The 24,634-nt window shown below is 36.6% G+C and overlaps 5 protein-coding genes across 5 annotated transcripts in view; 2 read left to right on the top strand and 3 right to left on the bottom strand.

The window, feature by feature from the left end:
* LOC124299309 (uncharacterized) overlaps positions 1-8,048 on the bottom strand; it is a 68,207-nt gene extending 60,159 nt beyond the window's left edge. Inside the window, exon 1 of the mRNA XM_046752446.1 lies at positions 8,000-8,048. The gene's annotated coding sequence lies outside the window, so the exon portion shown is untranslated. The remainder of the gene's footprint in view (positions 1-7,999) is intronic.
* On the top strand, positions 126-4,135 carry LOC124299254 (protein unc-45 homolog B). The gene is made up of 2 exons (XM_046752333.1): positions 126-849; positions 1,311-4,135. The coding sequence occupies exons 1-2, from the start codon at positions 236-238 to the stop codon at positions 3,520-3,522; spliced, it is 2,826 nt and encodes a 941-aa protein (XP_046608289.1). The 5' UTR covers positions 126-235; the 3' UTR covers positions 3,523-4,135.
* Positions 3,711-7,552, bottom strand: LOC124299286 (cell division cycle 7-related protein kinase). Its single transcript, XM_046752409.1, has 9 exons — positions 7,292-7,552; positions 6,957-7,176; positions 6,784-6,877; positions 6,534-6,676; positions 6,256-6,373; positions 5,293-5,473; positions 5,045-5,194; positions 4,787-4,914; positions 3,711-4,671 (listed from the first exon to the last, which is right to left on the bottom strand). Exons 1-9 carry the CDS (start codon positions 7,338-7,340, stop codon positions 4,549-4,551), a joined length of 1,206 nt encoding a protein of 401 aa, XP_046608365.1. The 5' UTR covers positions 7,341-7,552; the 3' UTR covers positions 3,711-4,548.
* A 1,885-nt stretch (positions 8,049-9,933) lies between the features above and the next one.
* On the bottom strand, positions 9,934-16,957 carry LOC124299249 (myb-binding protein 1A-like protein). Its single transcript, XM_046752322.1, has 9 exons — positions 16,679-16,957; positions 15,461-15,658; positions 14,983-15,381; positions 14,448-14,639; positions 13,970-14,358; positions 13,793-13,905; positions 13,209-13,714; positions 10,809-12,115; positions 9,934-10,648 (listed from the first exon to the last, which is right to left on the bottom strand). The coding sequence occupies exons 1-9, from the start codon at positions 16,835-16,837 to the stop codon at positions 10,189-10,191; spliced, it is 3,723 nt and encodes a 1,240-aa protein (XP_046608278.1). The 5' UTR covers positions 16,838-16,957; the 3' UTR covers positions 9,934-10,188.
* A 77-nt stretch (positions 16,958-17,034) lies between these two features.
* Positions 17,035-23,915, top strand: LOC124299295 (eukaryotic translation initiation factor 4H-like). Its single transcript, XM_046752425.1, has 4 exons — positions 17,035-17,177; positions 18,144-18,559; positions 20,931-21,182; positions 22,841-23,915. Exons 1-4 carry the CDS (start codon positions 17,146-17,148, stop codon positions 22,984-22,986), a joined length of 846 nt encoding a protein of 281 aa, XP_046608381.1. The 5' UTR covers positions 17,035-17,145; the 3' UTR covers positions 22,987-23,915.
* Positions 23,916-24,634: the final 719 nt, after the last annotated feature.

The raw sequence follows: 24,634 nt of genomic DNA, 5'->3' as shown, positions 1-24,634 counted from the left end.
TCGAGAAGCCTTAAAATAGATTATTTGGTATGTGTGGTGAAAAAGCCGTCTAGAAATTTCTCTCTTTCGTGTTTATAAGTGCATCACAGTATCTATATTTAGTTCAAACCGAAGCAAACATTAAGGGGAAGAGTATATTAATAAGAATCAGAACCTTAAAGTTGAATTAAGTGCTTACTCGCGGACTATTAAACATTGAATAACCACCTCATTCGTCAGAGAATTATCAATTATCATGACTAAAACAGAAATGAGTTCGCAACAGTGGAAGGAAAAGGGTAATGAGGCGTTCAAAAACGGTGAATGGAAAGAAGCGGAGAACTGCTATAGTAATGCGATATCCTTGGCTGAGCAGTGCAGCTCTGAAAAAAGTATTTGCCATAAAAATCGAGCGGCGGTATACCTCAAGCAAAAAGAATACCCCAAAGCAATTCAGGATTGCGACAAAGCTCTGGAAATTTGTCCAAACGATCCGAAAGCTCTATTCCGAAGATGCCAAGCCCTTGATGCTATGGAGAGATATGAAGAGGCATATAGAGACGCCAGGAATCTGGTAACTGTCGACCCATCAAACAAAACGATACAGCCCATCCTGGCAAGGCTTCATGAAATAGTTCAGGAAAGACTGAGGGTAAATTCCCAAATCAACACCAAAGTCTCGCAGATGTTTAATTTGGCCTTTGACCTGAAAACTGACACCAAAAACAGAGAAACTTCAATGAACAACCTGCTGGTACTGGCCAGGGAAAAAGCGGGTGCTGAAGTAATGTTCAATGAAGGTGTTGTCAAAAAGATTCACACCCTGCTAAAGGTGGAAAAAAACGACGAGATAAACTTGGCCTGTGTTAGGTGAGACGTGTTAATTATTCATTGTTAACTGAACATTTTTAACTGAAATACTTGTTCAATGCTTTTTGGCTTCTTGCTCTTTTATGAGAGAGTTTGAAGTTTGTAATGTTGATTTAACAAGGCATTTTTAAGAAAACTAACTCATCATTTCATAACTCTAAGATTGTCTGAAATTCAGTAACCCATAACACAGCATTAAGAAACCTATATTTGGTAATGTTACCAAATGAAGTTCAAAATTATTTATTATTATGCTCAATGTTTTGTTACTTTAACCTAATCAATTCAACCTCGTAAGTTATTATGATGAATGAATGAAGTTGAAATAAAAATGCATTTAATAATGTCTTTTCTGAACTGGAAATGCATATCAATGGAAAGTTCGTAGACTGGCCTATTAACGTTATCCAAATTATTCTTTGTTTGCGGTTTGAAACGATCGTTTCCAATGCATTTTGCAGGATAATCGCTGAACTTTGCAAGGACAATGTGGATCGGACCAAAGCGGTTCTTCAAGATGTGGGAATACCTTGGTTTCTGGACATAATAAACAGCAGGAAGGAGGAAAGGGTAAATGCTGCACAACACTGTATGCAAGTTGTACTAAACAGCTTCAGCGGCATGGACAATAAACCAGATACGAAACCAAACAAGGAGCTCTGCGAGAAGTACAAGAAGGAGATCGACACACTGCTGACATGCCTCGTTTACAGCATAACAAACAGGACGATTACGGGTCTGGCGAGAGATGCTATAATTGAACTGATCATGCGGAATATACACTACACAACTCTTAGCTGGGCGGAGCAGCTCATCGAGATCCGGGGCCTTCAGCGGCTGATGGAAGTTGCCAGTGAGCTCGAGGAGTACAAGTACGAATCGGCAATGGAAATAACATCGTCAACCCGTACAATCACCTCCGTTTGTCTGGCTCGCGTCTATGAAAACATGTACTACGACGCTGCGAAGGCAAAGTTCATGAACGCCATAGACGAATTCATTAAAGACAAGCTAATCACTCCAGACATTGAGTCCAAAGTGAGAGTCGTTGTCGCTATAACTTGTCTGCTGCTTGGTCCGCTTGACGTTGGTAATACGGTGATAGCGAAGGAGGGGATAATGGAGATGATATTGGTGATGGCTGGAACAGACGACATTCTTCAGCAGAAAGTCGCCTGCGAGTGCATCATTGCCGCGGCTTCTAAGAAGGACAAAGCTGTTGCAATAATAAATCAGGGTATAAACATACTCAAGAAACTGTACACTTCCAAAGACGATTCTATAAAAGTACGAGCTCTTGTCGGACTCTGTAAGCTGGGAAGTTCTGGCGGTTCTGACGCGACAATTAGACCATTCGCCGACGGGTCGACGAAAAAACTGGCTGAAGCCTGTAGGCGGTTTCTGGTTAATCCAGCAAAGCAGAAAGATATGAGGAAATGGGCAGTCGAGGGGCTTTCGTACCTGACTTTTGACGCCGAAGTCAAGGAGAAATTAGTCAGCGACAAACCTGCGATAAAAGCAATGATAGAGTTGGCACAAACTGGGGATCAATCCGTCATCTATGGCGTTGTGACAACTCTTGTCAATCTCTGCAATGCTTACGACAAGCAGGAAATAATCCCGGAAATGCTGGAGCTTGCCAAGTTTGCAAAACATCACATTCCCGAGGATCACGAACTTGATGACGAGGACTTCGTCAATAATCGACTGATCATTCTGGCCAAGGAAGGTGTCACTACAGCACTGGTCAGCCTCTCCAAAACTGAGAGCCACAATAGCAGGGAATTGATATGCCGGGTGTTCAACGCGATCTGCAGCCAAGTCGAGCTCAGAGGAATTGTCGTTCAGCAGGGAGGTGCTAAAGCGCTCTTGCCCATGGCGTTGGAAGGAACAGCAAAGGGGAAGAAACAGGCGGCTCAAGCTCTCGCACGGATCGGAATAACGATCAATCCAGAAGTGGCATTTCCAGGGCAGCGAATAATGGAAGTTATCAGGCCATTCCTCGCTCTATTGGAACAGGAATGCTCCGCATTGGAGAACTTCGAGGCGCTCATGGCGCTCTGCAATCTTGCCGGAACCAGCGAGAGCGTCAGATGCAGGATTTTCAAGGAGGGGGGATTTCAGAAGATCGAACACTACGCCTACGAGGATCACGTGATGCTGACTCGTGCCGCTACTCAAGTCATCACCAACCTTATGATGTCTCCAGAGGTGCTCAAGTTTTACGAAGGCGACAATGACAGGGTCAAGTATCTCGTAATTTTGTGCGAAGATGAGGACGAGCAGACCAGTATGGCTGCTGCTGGTGCTCTGGCAATGCTGACCGCAAACAGCACCAAAGCTTGCGCTAAGATATTCGACTCGAAAAATTGGCTCGAGTCTATTCACTACCTTCTGGCTAATCCAAACAAGAGTATCCAGCACAGAGGCGTTGTTGTGGTGCTTAATATGATATCCAGCACCAAGGATGTCGCCGCTAAATTAATTGAGACTGACGTCATGGAGATTTTAATGGCGCTGACTAAAACCGAGGCCGTTGAGGACAAGACGATACGGGAATTAGCCGCTAAGGCTTTGGAAACTGCTGCCAAGTGGGAATTGATTAAGAAAAACATTGAAGACCTTCAAGGCGTCAGTAATATCAATCTGGATGATTCTGCCGCTGTCGAATAGTCTGCACTTTATACAAAGTCTTTGTGTTAAAGCTATTTTACACATGTTTCGTTACTTACCAGATCACGATTCATGATTACTTGCTAATCAGTCTTCAATTTGCCCAGATATTATCATTACGACACAAAAAAAGTTCCTGTATTTTATTTCTCTATATCCATACATGCATTTGTTTTTATTTTCGTGGGAACTGTGTGACGTTTTCTTACATCAGAAATTATTTTAGTTATTATTGATATCACAACATTTTCATACATCATCATTCATTGTTCTGAAGATTCTAGATGAACGCACTCAAGTACTTAAAAATATTTTTGGCACTAGATAATGTTCAATCATTTTGATTTATACTTAAGAATTCTATAAGTTCATTCTTACTTACACTGTAACATAGTATTAATGCACTTGGATATTGGCAAGTTAAAATTTTGTAATTTAAATTGTTGGAAAAAATTTGTACAGTATTTATTTCGATAATATATTATAATAAAATATATTTATACCTACTACACGACTATTGTGTTTACCTGACGAGATTGAGTTATAGGAATTGTCGAAATATCAAAATTGATAGTACATTGCTAAATAATTTTCAACCATTCAATACATCTCTTTTATATACAACAAGACAACTTTTGAAAAGTTGTTCTTTAAAATTACTGGCAAACTTGCATTTTAAATAAAATATATTAATTTTTATTTTAACGAACTTATGTATAGTTTTGATTTATATAGTAAACGACAGAAGTCAATACTTATATTAATAATAAATATAAAAATATTCTCTATATACATTATTTGAACAAACAAACACATCGTAATTGTATTGATGTTTTACAAGGCACGTATTATCAGATGAACTTTGCAGATCGTATAAATCACACTTCATCACTGTGATTCTCAGGCAACTAGAGACCAATTTTATACATTGTTGAAACGTATTACATGTTCGTTGTTTAAAATCAGGTAACAGTATTTGCAAGAATGAATTTCTGACGAGACACGTAAGTAATTAAATACAAATGGTTAGTCTGCGAGAAAAGTGTGATTTATCGCTTCTTCCGCAGTTATTCTTGTACAGTGATCTGGATCGAGCAGCCTAATTAATAAATCATATGCTGCCGAAGGATAGGCAGTATCAATTTTTTCCTTAAAATCAGAAAAAAAAAAGAACTGTTAATAATGATATAAACAGAAAAAGAATGAAGCACATCGGCGTTAAATAAAGAAAGTGAAAATAATGAAAAATAACATTTGAAAATACCTGATTCTTGTTACTACAACTAGTGTTGGGATCCTCCTCTCGATGAAGGCTATTTCTCTTTTGTAATTTTTGACAAAGCAACTTAATATCAATTCCAGGTATGTTTTCGCTAAATGTAAGTTTTCTACCTGCATAAAAAAAAATTATTGTATTATAAATAAAAGTGCTATCCAGCTATTTGGTTCTGTGTTTAGTCGTTTTAGATCAAAGTATGATGTGAATTAATTAAACAGTAAAACAGAAAATAAAGCAAAGTACCCAATTTTTTGGCACATTGTTGCATTTTGGTCGAACCAAAGATTGTTGTTATCTCAGCCAAGGCTGTGCAGTCATCTGGCGAACGAAAGAAAGGGTGAGTTCCACTCAGGATGCAAAGCATTATGACACCGCTGGCCCAAATATCAATTGCTAAAAATAAGGTGTTTCATTTTTATTTTCGGTACTTGACTGACCAATTTTTAGAATCATGTCAAAGGATTGACGAAGGATGAATTGAATGTGTTCACCTGACGTTTGCGAAGGGAACTTGAGTAGCACCTCCGGTGCTCTAAATCCAGGCGTACCAGCACGAGGGGCAGTTTGAGCAGATTTTGATAGGCAGATAGAACATATTCGAGGTTTTCCATAGCATATGCATTGCACATCTATAGGCTTGCCAGTATTTTTTACAGGACCTGTCTCGTCATTCTGCCAATTAAGAAATCACTGATAATAATTGTCAAAATAATACAGAAATAACAAACAGGTTGAAGAGTTGAAAAAAAATTATTGATTTACAACTTCACTATGACTGAAGGTTTCGAGTTTTCTGAATGCGAGATTGGTTTTGCTTGATTACGGTTTACTGGATATTAAACTGTCCTAAAATTGCAACATAACGATTGTTCCTAAAAATGGATCGTTGCGTTAACATATCCAACTTGAATTTCATGATTTCTCAATACGTTTCGTATTAAAAATGAGATAGTCCTGCTGCCTGAATCAAAAGTTGGGAAAAGAAGGAAGAAAAAACCATCTAAAAAATTTCCAGCAATGTTATTCACGTGAATGATAATTAAGATGAATTAAACTATATCTGCACCATGTAGTTGAAAAAAATGTGAGCAAATTCGAATAACACACGACAAGATGTTAACAATTTGAGAAAAGGTTTAATAGTTGAAACGTTGAAAATGACTAGATCTTGGTGATTTTTGTCAGAATTTATGTATTGGCTCATTGGCTGATTCATTCTGATTATAAAACCTTCTCTCAAATTGTTGGCGTCTAAGCTCAAGTAGGTTAAATTTGCTCAAATTCAGTTCTATCGCTTGGTAGAGGTGTCGTTTCATACGTGTAGACCATTACTGGGACAAATAACATTGTTAGAGGTTTTAACATGGATTTTTATCTTCTTCTAAATGTTGATTTACATGGTGACCCGTTCATGCTTAATTATACTGGCTCCAATCAAAGAAGTTCATTCCTACCACATCGTTTCTTTTTCTTTTTCCTGGCTGAGATTCAATGACACATGTTTCTGCCTGACTACTTGTGTTACTTTCAGTAGTATACTGCTGCGCTAGCCCAAAATCGACTAGTCGATACCTAAAATTTGATAACACAAGCTTGACATGTTGAGAACAATAGAACGGAGTTTTTGACCAGTTCTTACACACATCTTATGTACAGCAAATAAAAGCCACATAAATACCAGGAATTTGTAACTACTATATCACACACTTAGATGTTGAAATAAATAACTCACTGTTTCATAGCACGATTGTAGAGGAAATTACTAGGTTTTACATCCCGGTGTATAATATTAAACTTATGTACTCGCCGCAGGGCAACCAGCAGCGCTTTCATATAGTTTCTAGTCTCATCAACGGTCATGCCGTGAACATATTCCTAAAAATACTAACTCTCATTAAGTGAAACAACGTTATTAAAAGAGACCTATTTATATGTCATTTTCAAATCATAAGTTTATACTTGTTTGTATATAATTTACGTACAGCGAACCTATCATGCTTCATATACGGCATTACGAACACGATGCATTCTGCACTCCGCAGACACAAGTCCAACTCAACAACATAATCGGTACCTCTGCAAAGAATTTCAGTGTCATAGACATTTTGAAAGAAAAGCAGGCGATCGATATAGCAGGAAATAGAAACAGGTGTACCCTATGTCCTGCAAACATTGTAGCTCACGTTCAATTCTCCTCGGATGACACGTAGGCACTAGATGTTTGATGGCAAATTTACGCTGGTTTGTGGATGACTTTAAAGTGGCTAAAAACACAGAGCTGAATGTCCCTTTCCCGATTTTACCGTGTATGTGAAACAAGTTTCCCAGAACAGGCAGCTTTCGAATGAGATATGAAATTTTGTCTTTCTCGTTTTCTAGAGTTGGAAAGAGAAATTCATTTGCTTAAGATCCATCACTGAAACTACGTTTACACGTAATACTTGTATGGTTAAAGGCAAACAAATAATTAAGACAATTTTGATGCACCACCTTCATCAACGTTGTTACCAGAATTATTAACCGAAGATACTATATTCATGGTCAAAATTTCGCACAAGAATTCAGTGTCCCGACAACTACACAGACTACTTTTTTAGGGAAAAATTCCATCTGAAAAGTAACGATCAACCAAGATTTAATGCTACAAGGATTCTCTTCGCATATTGGCGCCAATCTTAAGCTACCTGATGGAATAGAACTGCGACTTTCATGGAATAATCGACACATTTGAGTACATGTGTTCAGAAATCCGCGACCTCCGAAAAGTTTCATAGTCTCTCCTTATCTCAAGGATGAAGGACGCCTTGATGAAGGCTCCCATGAATCTCAGAGGGGTCCTCGTTTCATAGTCACAATTTGGCTCTCCCTTCCAGAAGGAAGACATATTTAGGGATATGTGATTGCTTATGGTGGTGAAACTGCTGATCGAAGCGCCATTCGGCCATATTTAAATCTAACTTAAACCGCTTGGCTCTCATTGTCAAGTTGCTGTGACGTCGGAACGGTACCTAGTGGAAATCTCCAGATGTTAGACACCGGAAACATTCACACGCAGCTACAGCTAGACTCACATCAGTAGTTTGGGTCACCAATTACCGATTAAGTATTGAAATACACCGGACAACGGGCATTCTGTCGCTCTAGTCGAACGAACCGAAGAGAGAGAAATTGTTGGATAAAAGATTTAATTTGGCTTACCTTTTTGAGAATATTCTGGATGCGATGACTTGTAGATTGGTGAGAGGTTTTAGCGGAATAACTGACTTTAATATTTTTGGATATTTTGACTAACTTGGTTTATTTTATAAGTTTTGATATTTAAAAGTCACAAACGCAGAGTTACACAGTGTAAGATCTTAAACTTAGTATGACAAAAAAATGGAGTTGAAGCTCGCTGAACTTTTGGGCAGAGTAACGTTGTATGAAAGTTTTAATGCAAAAGGCTAAAGGATTTTACCGCGAGACTGTACCGGAACTAGATGACGAATCTGGAGGTAGAAAAACAAGAGGACGATCGAGTGATCGGTCGCCCTTTTTATAGGGGTCGATCGTTGCGCAGAACGATCCCCCTCTCTAGTTTTTTGGTCACCTTTGCGCACTTCCCCTCTTTTTCTAGGAACTAATTAGGTCACGACATCCTCGCGCATACACGCCTGTTATCTTAGTTCTTTAGCTATTACTATATCGTAGGTTTTTACGTATGGTATATCGCTGCTTGGTGCGGTGGTGTAGGTGCGTGGACTTTGTTCCGTAGTTCTCCGAACTGCGTGAGCTTTTCGTTGTGGCGCCAGCCCCCTTTGTGGCGCCAGCCCCTTTTGTGGCGCCCCTCAGCCACTTAACTTCTTCCTGTCTACCTCTTAATGTTTTTGCTATCTTGTTCGTTACAAAGCCCATATTTCATTCTGGTTACCTGTCGTTTGTTAGTTTTATAGCTATATCTATATAGAATTACATATGTATTATAGTCGACTACTGTCGTTGTTAACCTGGAGTACAATAGCAATTGTTTATGAACATAGTTTGTTATTTGTTTAACATTATTAGAATCGCGCTGCTGCGAATATCCTTAGTTGTTTGTGTTATAACTATATTAACAGATTTAGAGTATTTAGTAATTTGATGATTCATAGCTTTAGAGCAGGTTTACATGTGTGCTTTTGTATATGATTCCCTTCTGTAGTTGTTAATTCTTATATTGATATAAATCGGCTTGGAAGCTTCTAGAACGTTTTCGTTTCGTCGGTAAGTTTCCTAATGTATTCTCTAGGTAAGGCTCTGTATGGCTCCACATTGGAGATCTGCATTGCCTTCAAAACGTTGCGCGTGTTGCCTACAATACGGCGTTGCGGAAGAAGGTATAGTTCATGCTGGGTAATTAGCATTCACGGTTTGATGGTTTTGCAGTCTCTGGTTTTATGGGTTATTGCAGCAGTGCTATCTTTACATTATATTGGTTATGCATTTATCTATGGTTTTACAGTCTTCTATACTCCAGGCTATATAGTAAAGCGTATGTTGCTTATAATATAGCTCTCAGCTCCGAATGCACAAATGGCATTGTTGAGTGCTATATAATAATTGGGTATAATTGTGTTAGTTAATTATAGTGTTAATATGATATATAATAACGCATAATAGTATTATAGTTCTCTGTAGTACGAAGATCTCGTAACATGGTTTTTAAGCCTTGGCTAGTGAATTTCATAGTTATTTCCATCTAGGGATATTCCAAATAGTTAGACAGTTGTTTTAATTTCTTATGGTTACAAGATTCTCGTACTTCGAGTTTGGTTAGTTGATAAAAGTAACATGGAGTAATAATAGTCGATAAAACATACGGACGTTCCGGTCGGATGTTACATTGCGTCGGTGATGAATGAGAATGTATAACCCACTGATATATATATATCAGTGATATGCTCTAAGGGTTCGACTACTTCTAGATTGCAGCGCTTCAACTTTAGCGGCACATTTCTGAAACTGACTTGCCACCACCATGGGAGTTTTCGTACCTGTCGTATCTGTGAATACGGCTGAGCTGGTGAGAAAGAGATGGATGCGGAGTAAGTAAAACCAGAAACAATTTTGTAACTCCAATACGCCGACAGGTCAAATTAGGAATGCTACTACAATTTTAATTACACTGTATATTTTTAAACAATACATAAAAATGTACAACATCGGGAAAAATGTTAGCCGATTATTATTACTCCGCTTGAACGTTTCAACAGGTTCAATGTGACAAAGATGTACTTCATGAGTCCCGTAAATGATTACCTTAAGCGCGCACAGCGTCATAAATTAAATTGAGCACAAGACTTATGCGTGTGCTGTAACTCTTAATTGTATAAAAAAATATCAATATTTATTTTATCTATTCAGAGATGTCATTTTTTTTTTTTACTAGTTTTGACGGGTATATTTTGCGATTCTGAAGCCGACCTTTTCTTAGGTGAAACTCTTTTCCCAGATTGTAAGTCTGTACTATTTTGTAACATGTTTATCGCCAGAACTTCACAGTTTCGCGATGATTCACCATCCGCGGTAATTTCCATGTCTACATCGTTGATATAATGTACAGGTACTGCACTAAAATCAACTGAACTGAATCCATCTGACATAGCTTTCATTCGGAGTTCACGCGTAACTTTTTTTAGCTGCTGTTTATCTTTCTGTTTGCTTTTATTCTTCTGTTTCTTCTTGTTCAGCTTCTTTGTCTGTTTATCTCTCTCCTTAGAATCTTCACTAGACTTGTCATCATCTGTTGATCCAGTTTCGACATTATGCCCATTACTTTCTGCATGTTCGCAACTTTCTATTTTTTCCTCTTTCTTTTGGTTTTGTACACTGAAAATTGAAAATACATGTAATAATAGCTAATAGTGATGAATTGAATGAATAAAATAAAGACCCTGAGCCTAATTTATTAGAGCGCAGAAAAGCTTTTAGAATTACTGTTGAAAAGAATTAATTTGTGAATTGTAACATAGAACGTTCTGAAACTTACGTATTGACTTCAACGCCTAATTGATTGGCAAGTCGATTGTAAGCTCTTTTAGCGTCCTTAGCTAATGAGGATTTAGACCTGTAGATAGCCATCGTCGTTCCGACAGCTTCCCAATCACAAAAGCTCGATTGATGTTGGTGCTTTATGGTGTGCAGTAAGGTAAATAGTAGATAGACGAACTTCTGTTTTACACGGTGTGTGGCTTCAGTATTTTTGTTCTGTCCAAGTTCTTCCAGCAATTCAACACTTTTGTGGCTGATATTTGTTTCCATTACCTTGCGTATTTTCGCATGACTCCTGTCGGTTTGAATCAGCCTATTATTATGATAAAATATGTCTAATAATTCCAAAGCCTGGTTGCGTCTGAACGGCCTGATTTCGTTGTCAAATGCAAACTCAACGAGCAAAGGAGCCAGCTGCCAATTTCCAATCCATTGTAGATTTAAGACGGATTTAAACAGCATAGGGGGAAGAACACAGTCCCGTTTTTTGAAGAAAGTTCTTAAAATTTCGGTATAAATATTCTGTATTTGATCATCCTTAGCGCTGATTTGCTGAGAACATCTAACTAAAAATGTACAGGATTCTGTTAACTTGTCGCCCATCTCGTGATATACAGGAGCTGATCTTGAACCCTTGTCAATCAGGGTTCTCAGAATGTCTGCTAACAAATCACTTGTCACGTCGTCTATACTGGAAAACTTTTTTACATTGGACAGCCGTTTAAGGCAAGATCTGACTCTGTGTTGCAGTGGCTTCTGATGTTGGTCCTTGATTGAAAATTCTAGAAGAGCTACCAGTGGAAGGAGAATGTTGAGAGTGAGAGCCATCGATGGATTTGAGTCTAAATAGATTTCCAATAGATCGACAACTCTGACTCTGAAGTGAGTCAAGGCTTGGGCATTTTTTCCTTGCTTCTTTTTCTTGTTTCGACGACTTTCTCGCAAAAGTTTGAACGCATTTGCCAACGCGCTGTCAAGCTGATGGCCTTCCTCTTCGTTTATTTGATCAACATCAATATCTTCGTCGTCGGTTTCTGCCATTGCATTACCCAATGCCTGTTGCACAGCCATTCGTAATTTATCATTCACTGTATCATCTTCGTCTTCTTCTTCGTCAGAATAGTTTTCTGAGTCTGAATCACTGTTCTCTTCTTCACCTGTTTCAATGCTTTCTTTATCTTGATCCTCTTCTTCCTCCACATCTCCATTCTCAACAGTGTCCTCATCTTCGCTAGATTCATCACTTGAAGAATCGTCATCTTTTTTCAAAGACAGTGGGTTCGTGTTATTTTTCGGATCAAGTATCTGTTTCAAAAATATTATTTATTGTAAATAAGTCCAGGTCTAGGGGAATATGTTTATGCAAATAGGCAGTTGAAAAAGGTGGTGAATTTAGGGAATCTATATCTTGGCAACCAATTATTCAATTCGAATGGGGTTTATTTTATTTCAAAGGTATGTAGACGGAGCTTCGGCTATATTTGTATTTATTAGAATTAATTGATACTAAGCAATGTACGAAGCAAAGATATTGAATTCAGTTTCGCGCGACATGCGTTATGCGATCTTTCAATCACGAAGAAACACTTGTAAAGAAATTATAGACAAAAAGGTTACCGAACTAGGTCCGGAAGAGGTAGCAGGACTACTGAAATCGATTTGTGATTAGTGACGAGATTATGTCATGTGCTTATAGATGAAATCACAAGTTTCGTGCAACAGCTTTGGAAATCCATGCACAGGCACTTGACTGTATTTTTGGTCAAATTGTAATTGAAAGAGACCACCAAGGCTGACTGGATCAGTCCTGGGTGGCATATATTTAGAATATTTATCAATTATTATAGCTTTAAATGCTGTAGTAGATTTTATGGCAGTACCCATTTTATTGAAAATGAAAACATCAACCATTTTGCTCGGTGATATATTTTGCTGTACCTACAACATCTTGAGACCACGTTGAACGATTTAGTTTATGTTTAGAGAATATTCTTGGATAGTTCATCATAAATTTTGGGTGAAAAATTGAATTTGAACGTCAAACGGTGGCCACTATGTGATGTAACAGAAAAAAAATGTTTAACAAAACAATACTATTTCTAAATTTGCAGTAAATTAGTTGATTCGTTTTTGAGCATTGTGGGCACCGTAAAACATGTCACCGAGCAAAATAGTTGATGTTACCATCAATAATATGCTTCCTATTGATTGAGTGTAGTAATAGAAAACATATACAAGAAGATTGATAGTTTAGAATAAAACAAACCCTCATTGAATTAATTATTTGCCAAAATATAAATTTTCAAGTCACCCACTTTTCAGTCATTTAGTCATACATACTGTCTTAAAGTAGAGGTATTAGTAAAAAAGGAGGAAAAATATGAGAAAACCAACTTACGTCTAATATTTGATGAATTGAGGATGCCGTAAGCATTGGACATATATGTGGGAAAACACATCCAACTAATGAACGCAGCAGATGACTGCTCCTAGAAAGCAGCGACAGCATAAGATCGACGACAACTTCCACCCATTCTGGTTCTTCCTCTGATTTTTTTTTTGTTTTGCGTTCTATCCTTTCAAAGCAGCTATGTAACTCTTGTATGGAATTAATTCCCATTTCTGGTTCAGAAAATAATTGCAATCCCATGTGCAGTTCCATGGTATGAAAAATAGGCACAGCTTGTTCGATTTCAGGATTATTTTCCAATTTCTTTATCATAGCAATCATTTCTTTCCAAACATTTGTCGCAGCTTCTGTGAGAGGCGTTCGTAGCTCCAATTTTTTCTTTGAAAAAACTTTAGAATCGATATAATGAACCAACGAGCTCAATATACTTCTCAAATCGTTCAGCTTAGCCAATTTCAGGTCTAAAGCTCTATAGAAACTTTCTTTCAATGATGCTGAAACGTAAAAATGAAAAGTTAAAGACATTATCTCATGACTTATACATAAATAAAACTACAGATTTCAATGTGCACCTGCAAGCTCCATGCCGACTGTCGGTGTTTGGCAGAGTCCCAACTGGAAAAGAAACTTCAACTGTTCTAATTTCCATTCATGTTCTGCGTTTATTGCGGAATGATCTATCAACCTGTAATTAAATCAATGTCATTCACGTAAATATTTTGTTTTATCACTTTAATCGAGAAATTTACCTCGTCATCATTTGAGCAGCATATATTCTTTCCTTGTTAATCCAGGCCACAGGAAAATCTGACTTTTCCTTAGGTTTGCAAGCCGCAGTGATATCTTTGTATATTTCAGACAATTTTTTTACACCTTCGGAATTCAAGTTCGTTGTCAACATTTGTACTACTTTGGTACTAGTTTTCTTTTCAATTAATAGATCGCCAGGATATAACAGCAGCTTTTCAAGTAATGCAATTCGAGTTTCGGACTGAATATCGTCACGTTTCATCGCGAGGACCAAGAGTTCGAGTAACTTTCGAAATTTGACGACTACCTCGTCCTTTGGTTTTTTTCTATTAATTTCCACTGTTTTTAGCACGTTTTGAAGGAAATTCGGAGTAATCAATGAGGGTATCTGAAACAAGTTACGAAAAAAATTGAAATTAAAATTTAAGTCCTTCATTTATTGCAGTTACGAAGAGTTTTGATGAAAATCAATCTCACCACTGTGGCATCTTTTATGTTCAAGATTATAAATGTAGCTATTTCAATAGCAACAAGCATCTTATTTCTCGTGGGTTTGGCTAAGTACTGATCAATGAGATCCCAAAAATTTGAAACATGTTCGGTTGAAGTCAATCTCTCGCAAAATAATTTGTATACAGGATTTCGCAAACAAACAAGCATCGGTATCTCCTAGAAAGAAAAAACCTGATTAGTCATTTCGTTTTAATTCGGGCTGAGCAATTTATGTAGACTTTATTTAATTGCTTTTTCAATCAATTAATTAATACATCGATCAAAAAAACAATTAATGGGAAGAATGATTAGTCGATTAATCGAAAATAAAAAAAATTAAAAAGTTTGATTGACCGATTAATTGAAAAAATAATTGACTGGAAAGGATGATAAAATGATTATATGAAAGACTGATAAATCGATCAAATGCACAGCCCTAGTTTCAATTATAAGTCAATTTTGTATGCTTTAAGAACAGAAAATTACCAATAAATGAAACTTTTCTTTTACATGTACTTACCATCAACAATGCTGATATCGGAGTTATCGAATTTTTATCAATAATTCCTTTGCTGTTGAGATATTGTTCCAGGGACGTCCGACGGATAATACTTGGATACCTTTTGCTAATTACCAATAGCACGTGAAGGGTGTCAAGTGTTTGTTCATTCCAAGGTTTCGATAATTCCTTCTCTAGTATTGGCCAGACTATAGTTTTGAAATCTTTTTCTTCTAATTGCTCGATTAAATCGATAAGAAAAGAGTAGGAAGCGAACGGTAAATAACTACGCTTTTGACCAGCAGTTAAGAGCAGTTCTATTACTTGTTGCTGCTTCTCCAATGTGGCGGTCAGCAAGATTTTAGAGTGTATAAGCGCTCCACATACGAGAATCTGTCCTGTCCAAACATCAGTTTGTTCCTGAAAAATAGAGCCGTCAATTTGTCATTCAATTTGCAAGAAATGATCACGACTAGTTAACTATTTAAAAACTACATACGCTCTTAGAGTTTCTTTCTACAGTGTGCAGATTAGAATTGATAAGCTCGAGAATCCTGCCAACTTCATTCTCAGAGTTCATCGAGAGAAAAGTAGTTAAAGCGGTGAAAAAACCGCTCCTGGCATCCGCCCTGGAAGTTCCCATTCCTCGCACTAATCTGGTCAGTGCATACTGCAATTCTTTGTGATGCGTTTCATCCTGCCAAGTAATAATCATAACAATGATCAATCGCTTGTAACGTCAAATAATTTTTTACAATTGCAATTCACATGAAAAGAAAAAACGCAGCTATCCTCGGATTTTTTCTGGCAATCAAAAATTGAATAGCCAATTATTCCAGTCAGTGACAATTTGAAGCAGCTTTAGTGTTAAAAATACAATTTTAGAATTGTATAATTCTGTCCCCTTTCTTTAACCTTTACTGTGAATTGACATTATTATTTGTGAGTGATATTTCTTAGTTATTAAAAACGTCATTTATGCAGCACAATCTTGTTTTGTAAAAATGCTTTTCCATACAATAAACCTTGAGTTCTGAGGAGACCCAAGCTTTTATTACAAATCAAAATTTTGCCAGATTAGAATTACTTTTTATGGTTTACGATTACAAAATTAGTTTCACCATATCTGCACATTGTGGCTATTCGCAGACGAGGCATGTTTAAATATAGCTATAGATAATTTAAGCTCTGCTGCATGACTTTAGAATACCTCGAATGATCGTTGGAACAATAATTTTTTTTTTTAAATTGCAAACAAGTCAACACTCGATGTGTCCGAGTCTCATATCGACTTACTCTTGATTGTGAATAGCCATATTGACGTGTTTTAGAAAATTCTAAGGTTGAAATGAAGTCGTCGAGTGGTAAGCGCCCTGACAATAAGGTAAATCCACAAAATCGTCTAGATTAAAACCGATGTTTTTACCTATTTGAGTGAAGTCACGATTTTGAAACGGTTTCAATATTTCCTAAACCATTACAAAGTGAAATTCGGAAATACAATGTGTTAGCGAATCATGAAATAACAGTAAAAATCATACGCAAGCTGAAAAATGAATGGACGTATCAAGAATAGAAGAAACGAATCGATGAGCGCAAGCAAACATTTAGTTGTGCATTATTTATATCTCATGAGTAGAGATGTAAGTGTAGAACACAGCGTATGAGACGAAATTGTGAAAAAGATTGAGGTTATGTTGTTAATAAATCGGCTCACCGAATCTCGTTGAAGTAAATGTCTAAGTAATACGATGGCACCTTCGATCCTTTGATTTTCCTTCGGCCCAGCGAGTTTATCAAAAGAGTCAAGAATCGTAGGCCCAGCCTTTTGTTTAATCGTTGGTAAATTATCCTCGGCCATGTGGTTGTCCTCCATTTTTATGTTTGTTCTACCATGTGTTTTTTTTTCTATTTGTCGTTTGTTTGAGGGAGGATAGTTTTCTTGACTAGAGAGTAGCGCTGTGTGTGGCCACTTATATTTTGTTTAATTTTTCGCGTCGTGGTTAAGTAAACGAACGGATTAATCGTCAAACTGAGCGTGTCTAGATAAAATGTAGAATTGAACTCGCTCGTGTTTCAAAGGTTAATTACAGCGGAAGATCGTTCCGTTTCCAATTACGGTACCGAAACCGTTTCAAACCGGATTTGACTCACGTATTTCCGGACTGTTTCGTCGCATCCAACATGGCTGGACGAGGTGGTTATGAAGATTCGAGGCGAGTATACTAAATATCATTAAAACATGCAGAGTAGTTATTTTTCCCGGCATTTCTTCGTATTTATTTTACGAAGCATAAGCAAACTTGTAGAGTCTCGCAGGCGATTCGTGTTACCGTTGATTAATTTAAGGTTAATCAAACCCCTTCCCTCCCCATGGAAAAACTTTCTGGGAGTCTCATCGTCCTCACTGTTTTATCGCCGCGACTCCAGAAACCTAAGCATAACTCAAGGACAACGAATGGATCCCACCGTTTGAATGAAAGTTGGGAAAAGAGGAAAAACCGTTTATAAAATCTCCGGCAATGTTACTTATACGAATCGTAGTGAACATGAATGAAACGACATCCATACCATGTAATAGAATTGATTGTTAGCACATTTGAATGACACGAGCTAAACTTTCAACAATTTTACAAAACGTGTTGAAACTCGTTTGTTTATTTTATCATATTGTAATACCATAAAAATATCCAGAGATCAGCTGAAAAAAGTTGTGCAACTAGTTACCTCCAGTGTGGATAGGTATAGGTTTGTGTAAATACCATGCAATTGACGTTCGTTATGAATTACAAGTGCGCGTTATATGTACTATAATGTAAGATTTCTGTAACGTTCTTCAAACATTTTGCGCGGATTTGGCTAGCGAACGAAATGAATCTAAAAACGTTAGAACCGGTTAAATTTAGTAATTTTAAACTATCTAATTATAAAACCTTTTCTCAAATTGTTCATATCGTAGATAACGGTATTAGAATTTACTCAGATTCAGTTTTAATACATATTAACAATGTCGTTTCATTTGTGTTCAATAATGTCAATGCGAATAATACTACTCGAGATTTTTTGAACAGTTTCTTCCTTTTATCAACTACCTTTTCAAATATATTAATCCTTAAAACCTCAGACTGAATGCTAGACATATTTTATCCCGCTTGTTTAACATTGCTTTTATTCTAAACCAGGGATTACATGGGAGGAGGTGGGCACCATGGCAGCAGAAAGCCGTTGCCTACAGAGCCTCCATACACAGCTTATGTCGGCAATTTGCCAGACCGCGTCGTTCAAGGAGACGTGGACAAAATCTTTGAGAGACAAAACGTGAAGAGTGTGCGCCTGGTCAAGGACCGCGAGACAGACAGGTTTAAGGGGTTCTGCTATGTCGAGTTCGAGGATCTTAGCGACCTCGAAACTGCGCTCGAACTGAACGGTAACGTTATCGTCGAGGGTAACACCATCAAAATCGACGTCGCCGATGGGAAACGGAATGACAGAGGGGGTGGATTTGACCGGAGAGGACGTGGGGGAGGTGGAGGCGGTGGAGGCGGATTCCGGAGTCGAGACGGAGGCAGAGGCGGCAGTTATGGAGGCGATGATTTTGGTGGGAAAAATATGGATATGCGTAAATGAGGCGATGAAGGTCTCAACGTTACTGTAACAATGTATTTTCAGCAAAACTAATTGTCTCGTAACTTGGTATGGTCTGAATTTTGTTGAACTGTTATTATATACCATCAACAAACTCATATTTCGAAAATCAAACTCCAAAGGTACTCTAAAATTGGCAAAAGTAATGATTTTTTTTTCAACGTTTCATTACCAAGTTGAAGTTAGTAACGTTAATGTATCGAAGTGTTGAATTGAACAATTTGGAAGGTGCCTAGGTTTTCGAATATGAGATATGTTTCAGTTTATGGTGGTTCACTGATTTACAGACAATCATAAGTTGCGGGATAACAATTTTTGGTAGAAATGTCATTATTACATTAACTTTACTAACTTCAATCTCATTAAGTTCTATTTGCATCGTATTAGTGAACTATAATAATGAGGTTGGACTCGGTAACAGCGCATTTTCAGCAGAATTCGTTATTGCGCAACTTTGGAATTGTCTGAAATCCACTAAACTTTCAAATACAGCAGTAATTAGTGATATGTTACAACTTCAAGTCTTTATCAACTTCAAGATATTTTGAAGTTACAAAATAGTGATTTTTCTTCCAACATTTTCTCACTCTAGCGTTACCAACTTCAGCTTCATTTACAAAAGGACACGAATAAGCATTAATAAAGATAAATTCTGGCTTAGCCCGAACCTCAGCGATTATTGTAGACATCACAATATTTATACATTTTATTTATATATCTATATTCAATTTCTTCAATTTTTTTGTATATTTCGACCGAATTTAGTGACCCTAATGTAACAATGAGTTTTTAAGGTAAATCAATAGTTAGTAACTTTAGAATTGTGACGGAATTTTGCAAATTGTAATAATTATAACAAAACTTTTCATATTTCACAATCTTAACTCCTTCAACACATTCTCAAGTCGCAAAATGGTGAACTTTTTTTAATGGCTTATTTATTGTTCATTTGAAAGACGTATTTTTACAATATGAGGACAAAAATTTTCGATGTAATAGAACCTCAATACAAATTATAATTAGCAATTTTTGAGAATGAACATCTGAAATATGCAATATGAAACATTTTAATTCAAACAGTCCATACAACTTTCATTATGATACAAATGAATACAAGAGATTGAATGCGGGATCTTAATTATACAGATACGTACCTAATATGTTTGGATCGATTAAGCATGATCAAAAACTAATGATAACATTATAATGAGCTACACAAACTTGATGAGTTATTTCTAAGCACAGAATGGTAGATTTGAAGCCAGATGTTACACTGAACTCTATTCATTTACTATTAGAACTCAGATTAAGTAAAATTTGAGTTTTTAGCCAAGCTCGATCAATTGAAACTTAAGATACATTAAATATGACCATGGAACAAGGTTGAAGTTGGTAACTATAATGCAACGAAATATCCAAAGAATAATCACTGTTTTTTAGTTTTAGAATTACAAAAATGAATTTTGCACAATATGAATGTCTTTTGCTTTATGACAGTTCACTGAATTTCACACAATATAGAAGTTGTGAAATACAATGGTTTTGTTTCACTAAAAATGCGCAGTTATATTAAGGACAAAGGACCTTGACACTGAGAAAACTGTTTGAAAAACCCGCAGCAGTGTAATGTGTGTCAATGATGGTCAACATGAATAAAACAACATTCGTACTAATTAGCAAACATAACTCTGAGCAAATTAAAACAATACAAGCTAAAATATTGACAATTTGAGAATAGTAAATTGTATTACTACTAAAAATTTGTAATTTGAATGTCCAAATTGTTTAAACTGTTGTTTTCACTTCAAATCGAATGTTTTTGGTTCACTTCACTTACTGACCAGATTCTTACAAATTGTCTGAACTTTATTCAAGAAATTTCATATTATAGCATGGTTATAACGCACAAATGTAACTGTTGACAAAGTTTTGTATTAACATACCAACACAAATCTATTTTAATCCACTTTTGAAATAATTTCGCGAAGTTTTTTTCTTGAGTTAGTCTCTGGATATCGTTATCTTGAATAAAATGAGCTTACAAACATTAGAATCGAAGAAAGAACACCAGAGTCTAATTATTTTGAACGTTCTAAATATAAAAACTCAAATTGTTGATTTCTGAACTTGTAGTGTTAAAATTTTCTCTCATTCGTCTCTATGACATAGTAAGAATGTTGGTTTATTAGTATTAATCATCGTTAGCACAAATAACATGACTGGAGATGATTGAAATTGTTTTTTCCCTGTTCTAATTTTTTATTTAGATATTGCGGAACATTCATTCTTTATGCCGGAAACTTCAACTTTATTTAATTTTACAGGGGGTTATAACGACAGAGGACCCCGTGGTAGTGGAGGGCGACAAGGCGGTGCATTTGAACCGCGAGGAAACAGAGGTAATTATGGAAGTTTTAATGAGGACTCGGGCACTGGTGGTCGAGAATGGTCGCGTGGCGGAAATGGAGGAAGTCGGCCAGGCTCGTATGGTGGTCGGGATGCACTTCGTGGTGCCGGACCTCGTCCTGGTTCAGATCGCAAACCCTTCAATGACGACATCAAAGAGCCACCACCAGGTAAAATTTTCAATCGTGAAAAAAACGGAGCTAAATAATTTTCTAAAGTAAAATTTCTTATTCGACTGTCTAAATAATTGTATTATCCTGTTTCATTAAACAAATCGTGTATCGCGTGATTAACTGAAAATTCTCAAGGTGAATCTCAAAGATTGTACGTTGTGGCTACGCAGCCATGAGCGGCAGTACGATTGGCAGTCACAAACCAGCAGCCTAGCTATTATCTTGTATGTGTATTTTGGTTTCGAAGAGCGACAGAATATGATAATCTATCAAATCTGTACCAAGAGTATGACCAAGTAGAACTTGTTCGGCGAAATAAAAACAATAAATGTTTAATTTGTCTGGGATCTCTAACCCAAGCTTGCCAGTTCACTGTGCCAGAGCTTTTAGCAACCGCATCACTTCCTCGCTTTAGAGTGGGACATACCACAAGGTAATTATAACAAAAGATGTCAGATTTCCTGGCTGCCAACTTCGTTGCCGTTTAACGTCGCCGCCTGCCGTTTCTGGCTGCCTAGATATTGCCATAATCGTATGAAAATTGTTTCTGTAAAGTATTGCTTCAAAAATCGTTTCCATGCGCTACTATAGTTTTTAGTTTTTTACTTGATATTGATTGAATGTCCGAATCGTTTGGTACGATTTGAAAGAGTATTTTTAATTCTTAGGTATATTTTTATGTATTCTCTAATAGTATATTGTGTAACAAGGAGACAAACTCGGTATTTTCGGGCCGAGCGTAAGTTTGTAATGTGAGCCGCAGACGAATATTGCAAATGCGCGAGGTGAAAATACGTTACCTCCTTGTTGCACATGTTTCTTTAGGTAATAAGCGTATGTTCCGCGTTTTTCCACGAACCACGAAATTGAAGTTAGGGTCCTGGAATGTTAGAATTGCTTCCGACAACGCATGCGCGCATAATAGAAAAGACCAATTTAACTCCCAGGGGTTAAAAGTGGTCGTTTCTGTACTCCGCGCATGCGCATTTGCAGACTCACTCTACCGTGATAGAATCGGGTACTTTGTGTACGGAAAACACGCATGAAATAACGCGTAAAACTTAGCATTATATAAAAATAGTTACGATTAAGCTGAGTCGTAACATATGGCAAGATCGGTTCATTAAAATTTTGCCAATCGAACGGAGAATTATATATCGTGTTGCATGTGCGAGAAGCGGGCAGCGTGAGTCGCAAAGTTAAGCGACTGCTGCAATCGCACGGGTCAGGTGTCGCCCATCCGCAAGTGTAACATGCGCTACTTTGTCCAACACTTATGTAGAAAATTTCGATTGTACGCATGCGCCAGCGTCGTTATACCACGCTGTTTGGAAATGGGGCACTTTACGCACGCCTCGCAGGCACCGAAAATATAACTTTCGAAGCAGGTGTTGGAAAAAAACATTCCCAATTCCGAATAGTTCGGTAAAATATCGTTGGCATATGCGTTCAATTGAAATACTATATTTCGCGCACTCGGACTTTCCTTGACGTGTGTACACTTCTAAATAACTAATTTGTGGTTGACAATGCAAATTTTACACTCGTTGGAAATCACCCACTTTTAGCATTTATTACACAATACACTGTTTCGAGAAATGATTAGGTGATCAGATCGTGTATATTGAACGTAATTCTGAATCTATGTTTAACAGATACCTCTGGACGAAAACGATTGATGTTGAAACCCAGATCAGTTCCAGACCCTGTGAACGCAATTGCAGAATCTAGCAAGTCTAGTTCGATCTATGGAGGTGCGAAGCCTCGTGAAGAAAAGTTGGAGAACGAAGAAGAGAAATAAACTACAACGTACACGATACATAAATAAATAAATAATAATGATAATAATAATAATAATAATAATGATTCCTCCTTTTTAACTTACGGGCTACCGGGAAGAAGTGAACTTGCAACTTGCTTTTACCCAAATCCACATCCTCCTGTTGTAACCAATGAATTGTTTTGGTTTTTATATATAAAGAAAAATTAATTACCTGGTCATTGATAATTTGTTGTTGGTATACATTATTATTTTACACAATTCTCCTAACAAAATTATGTGAAATATCTTCTATTAGTATATTAATATTATATACAATTGCAGATGACGTTTATATATCAATATTTATGTGATGTGTATGTTTTGATATCAGGTTGGAGGGTATGTACAAATTAATAAAAACCAGTAACTATCAATTCGTGAGACAAAGGCAACTGAACCTGTATAATAAAGGTCCCTCTTTTGTTCCACTGCACTGAGCTATCGTTACTAAATAAACACAACAAAAAAAGTAGTAGCTGATGCATAATAACAAGTTGCATTTAACTAAACTACCTTTGGTTGTTCTCTGTTCAAAAATTCATTATAGAATGCAACAACAATAAAGCAAAAGAAAAAATGTAGATCCCTTTGTTAATGAATATCATTTTTAAGTTAGTTTCGTAATAAAAAGTTAATAAATAAAAAAAAAAAAAAAAAAGAAAAAAAAAATGAAAAAATGAAACAAATTGCATGCAAGATTCTCTCCGAGGCTCTCTTTTTTACAAGAGGATAATTTGAAGAATTTTTACATCTAAACGCAAGAAAAAGCAACACTAATTGTATGGAAATTGATAATTAACTATGCTAATAATATCAACTAATAATAGTATGTAAACATAAATAGTACTATGTAAAACTATGCTTGTATATGATACCATTTCACGAATAAAGTAGTTGTTTGTCTCGTAGTGACGTAGCATTAGGTAATTATTCGGAACTCTAGTAATAATTCTTGATTATCCAAGTTCTACGGAAAAAATTGCTCTTCGTAGGTGGGGACTAATTATTTGACACAATGGAATAAGTAGATTCTGGCTAAGACAGGTAGGTAATTGTACATGCTGTACTGTATTAGGTTCTTCCGTTAAAAGTAATATTTTTTCGCTCCTATTTGCAAAACTTATACGCAGTAAAAAAAAAAAAAAAAACGTCTTTCAAGAATACTTCTTCAATACAATTTAAAAAAATCGTCCTTAGAATTGGGAGTTTTGTTATTTAAATAACATTGGATAGATGGTATTACTTAGCAGCATGTAATGATATGTATCTGGTCCCTTTTAGCAGCAAAGACGTTTAAACATAAATATTTATGTCAAATTTATTTTGAAGACGCACAAGTTACGAATCGTCGAAGCTACGGATTTTCCTCCTTAGACATCTTTAGGAAGATTTGAATTGCCTATAAATTTGGCATTTGCATTATTATGGTACAGCCGATAACTTATCGACTTAATATGTTTAAAGATAAATTTTTACGTACAATTGACTTTCGAGGTTTAGAACGTTTGAGCTACGGATTTTCCCCAACAGTTCCTACTCCGTTGAAAATTCAATTCAAAAATAATGATTAAGAAAAAAAAATTACACTTTTCGCGAAATATTTAAATTAGAAAACTTCCATTTCCGA

Source organism: Neodiprion virginianus, chromosome 2, assembly GCF_021901495.1.
Source record: "Neodiprion virginianus isolate iyNeoVirg1 chromosome 2, iyNeoVirg1.1, whole genome shotgun sequence".
Classification (NCBI taxonomy): Eukaryota; Metazoa; Arthropoda; class Insecta; order Hymenoptera; family Diprionidae; genus Neodiprion; species Neodiprion virginianus.
Note: the sequence above shows the minus strand (reverse complement) of the source record. Positions and strands in the feature narration are given on the sequence as shown.

What these genes read in the sequence shown, in the direction of transcription:
- LOC124299254 (XM_046752333.1), top strand. Translation starts at nt 236, where the DNA reads ATGACTAAAACAGAAATGAGTTCGCAACAGTGGAAGGAAAAGGGTAAT. An exon ending in ATAAACTTGGCCTGTGTTAG is followed by an intron (nt 850 to 1,310) that starts GTGAGACGTGTT and finishes TGCATTTTGCAG; the next exon opens with GATAATCGCTGAACTTTGCA.
- LOC124299286 (XM_046752409.1), bottom strand. Translation starts at nt 7,340, where the DNA reads ATGAATATAGTATCTTCGGTTAATAATTCTGGTAACAACGTTGATGAA. An exon ending in TACAATCGTGCTATGAAACA is followed by an intron (nt 6,374 to 6,533) that starts GTGAGTTATTTA and finishes ATCAAATTTTAG; the next exon opens with GTATCGACTAGTCGATTTTG. An exon ending in GTTCCCTTCGCAAACGTCAG is followed by an intron (nt 5,195 to 5,292) that starts GTGAACACATTC and finishes CCTTATTTTTAG; the next exon opens with CAATTGATATTTGGGCCAGC.
- LOC124299249 (XM_046752322.1), bottom strand. Translation starts at nt 16,837, where the DNA reads ATGGAGGACAACCACATGGCCGAGGATAATTTACCAACGATTAAACAA. An exon ending in GCTGCTCAAATGATGACGAG is followed by an intron (nt 13,906 to 13,969) that starts GTAAATTTCTCG and finishes ATTTAATTACAG; the next exon opens with GTTGATAGATCATTCCGCAA. An exon ending in TTAGGCGTTGAAGTCAATAC is followed by an intron (nt 10,649 to 10,808) that starts GTAAGTTTCAGA and finishes TTCAATTTTCAG; the next exon opens with TGTACAAAACCAAAAGAAAG.
- LOC124299295 (XM_046752425.1), top strand. Translation starts at nt 17,146, where the DNA reads ATGGCTGGACGAGGTGGTTATGAAGATTCGAG. An exon ending in GGTGGTTATGAAGATTCGAG is followed by an intron (nt 17,178 to 18,143) that starts GCGAGTATACTA and finishes ATTCTAAACCAG; the next exon opens with GGATTACATGGGAGGAGGTG. An exon ending in TTATGGAGGCGATGATTTTG is followed by an intron (nt 18,560 to 20,930) that starts GTGGGAAAAATA and finishes TTAATTTTACAG; the next exon opens with GGGGTTATAACGACAGAGGA.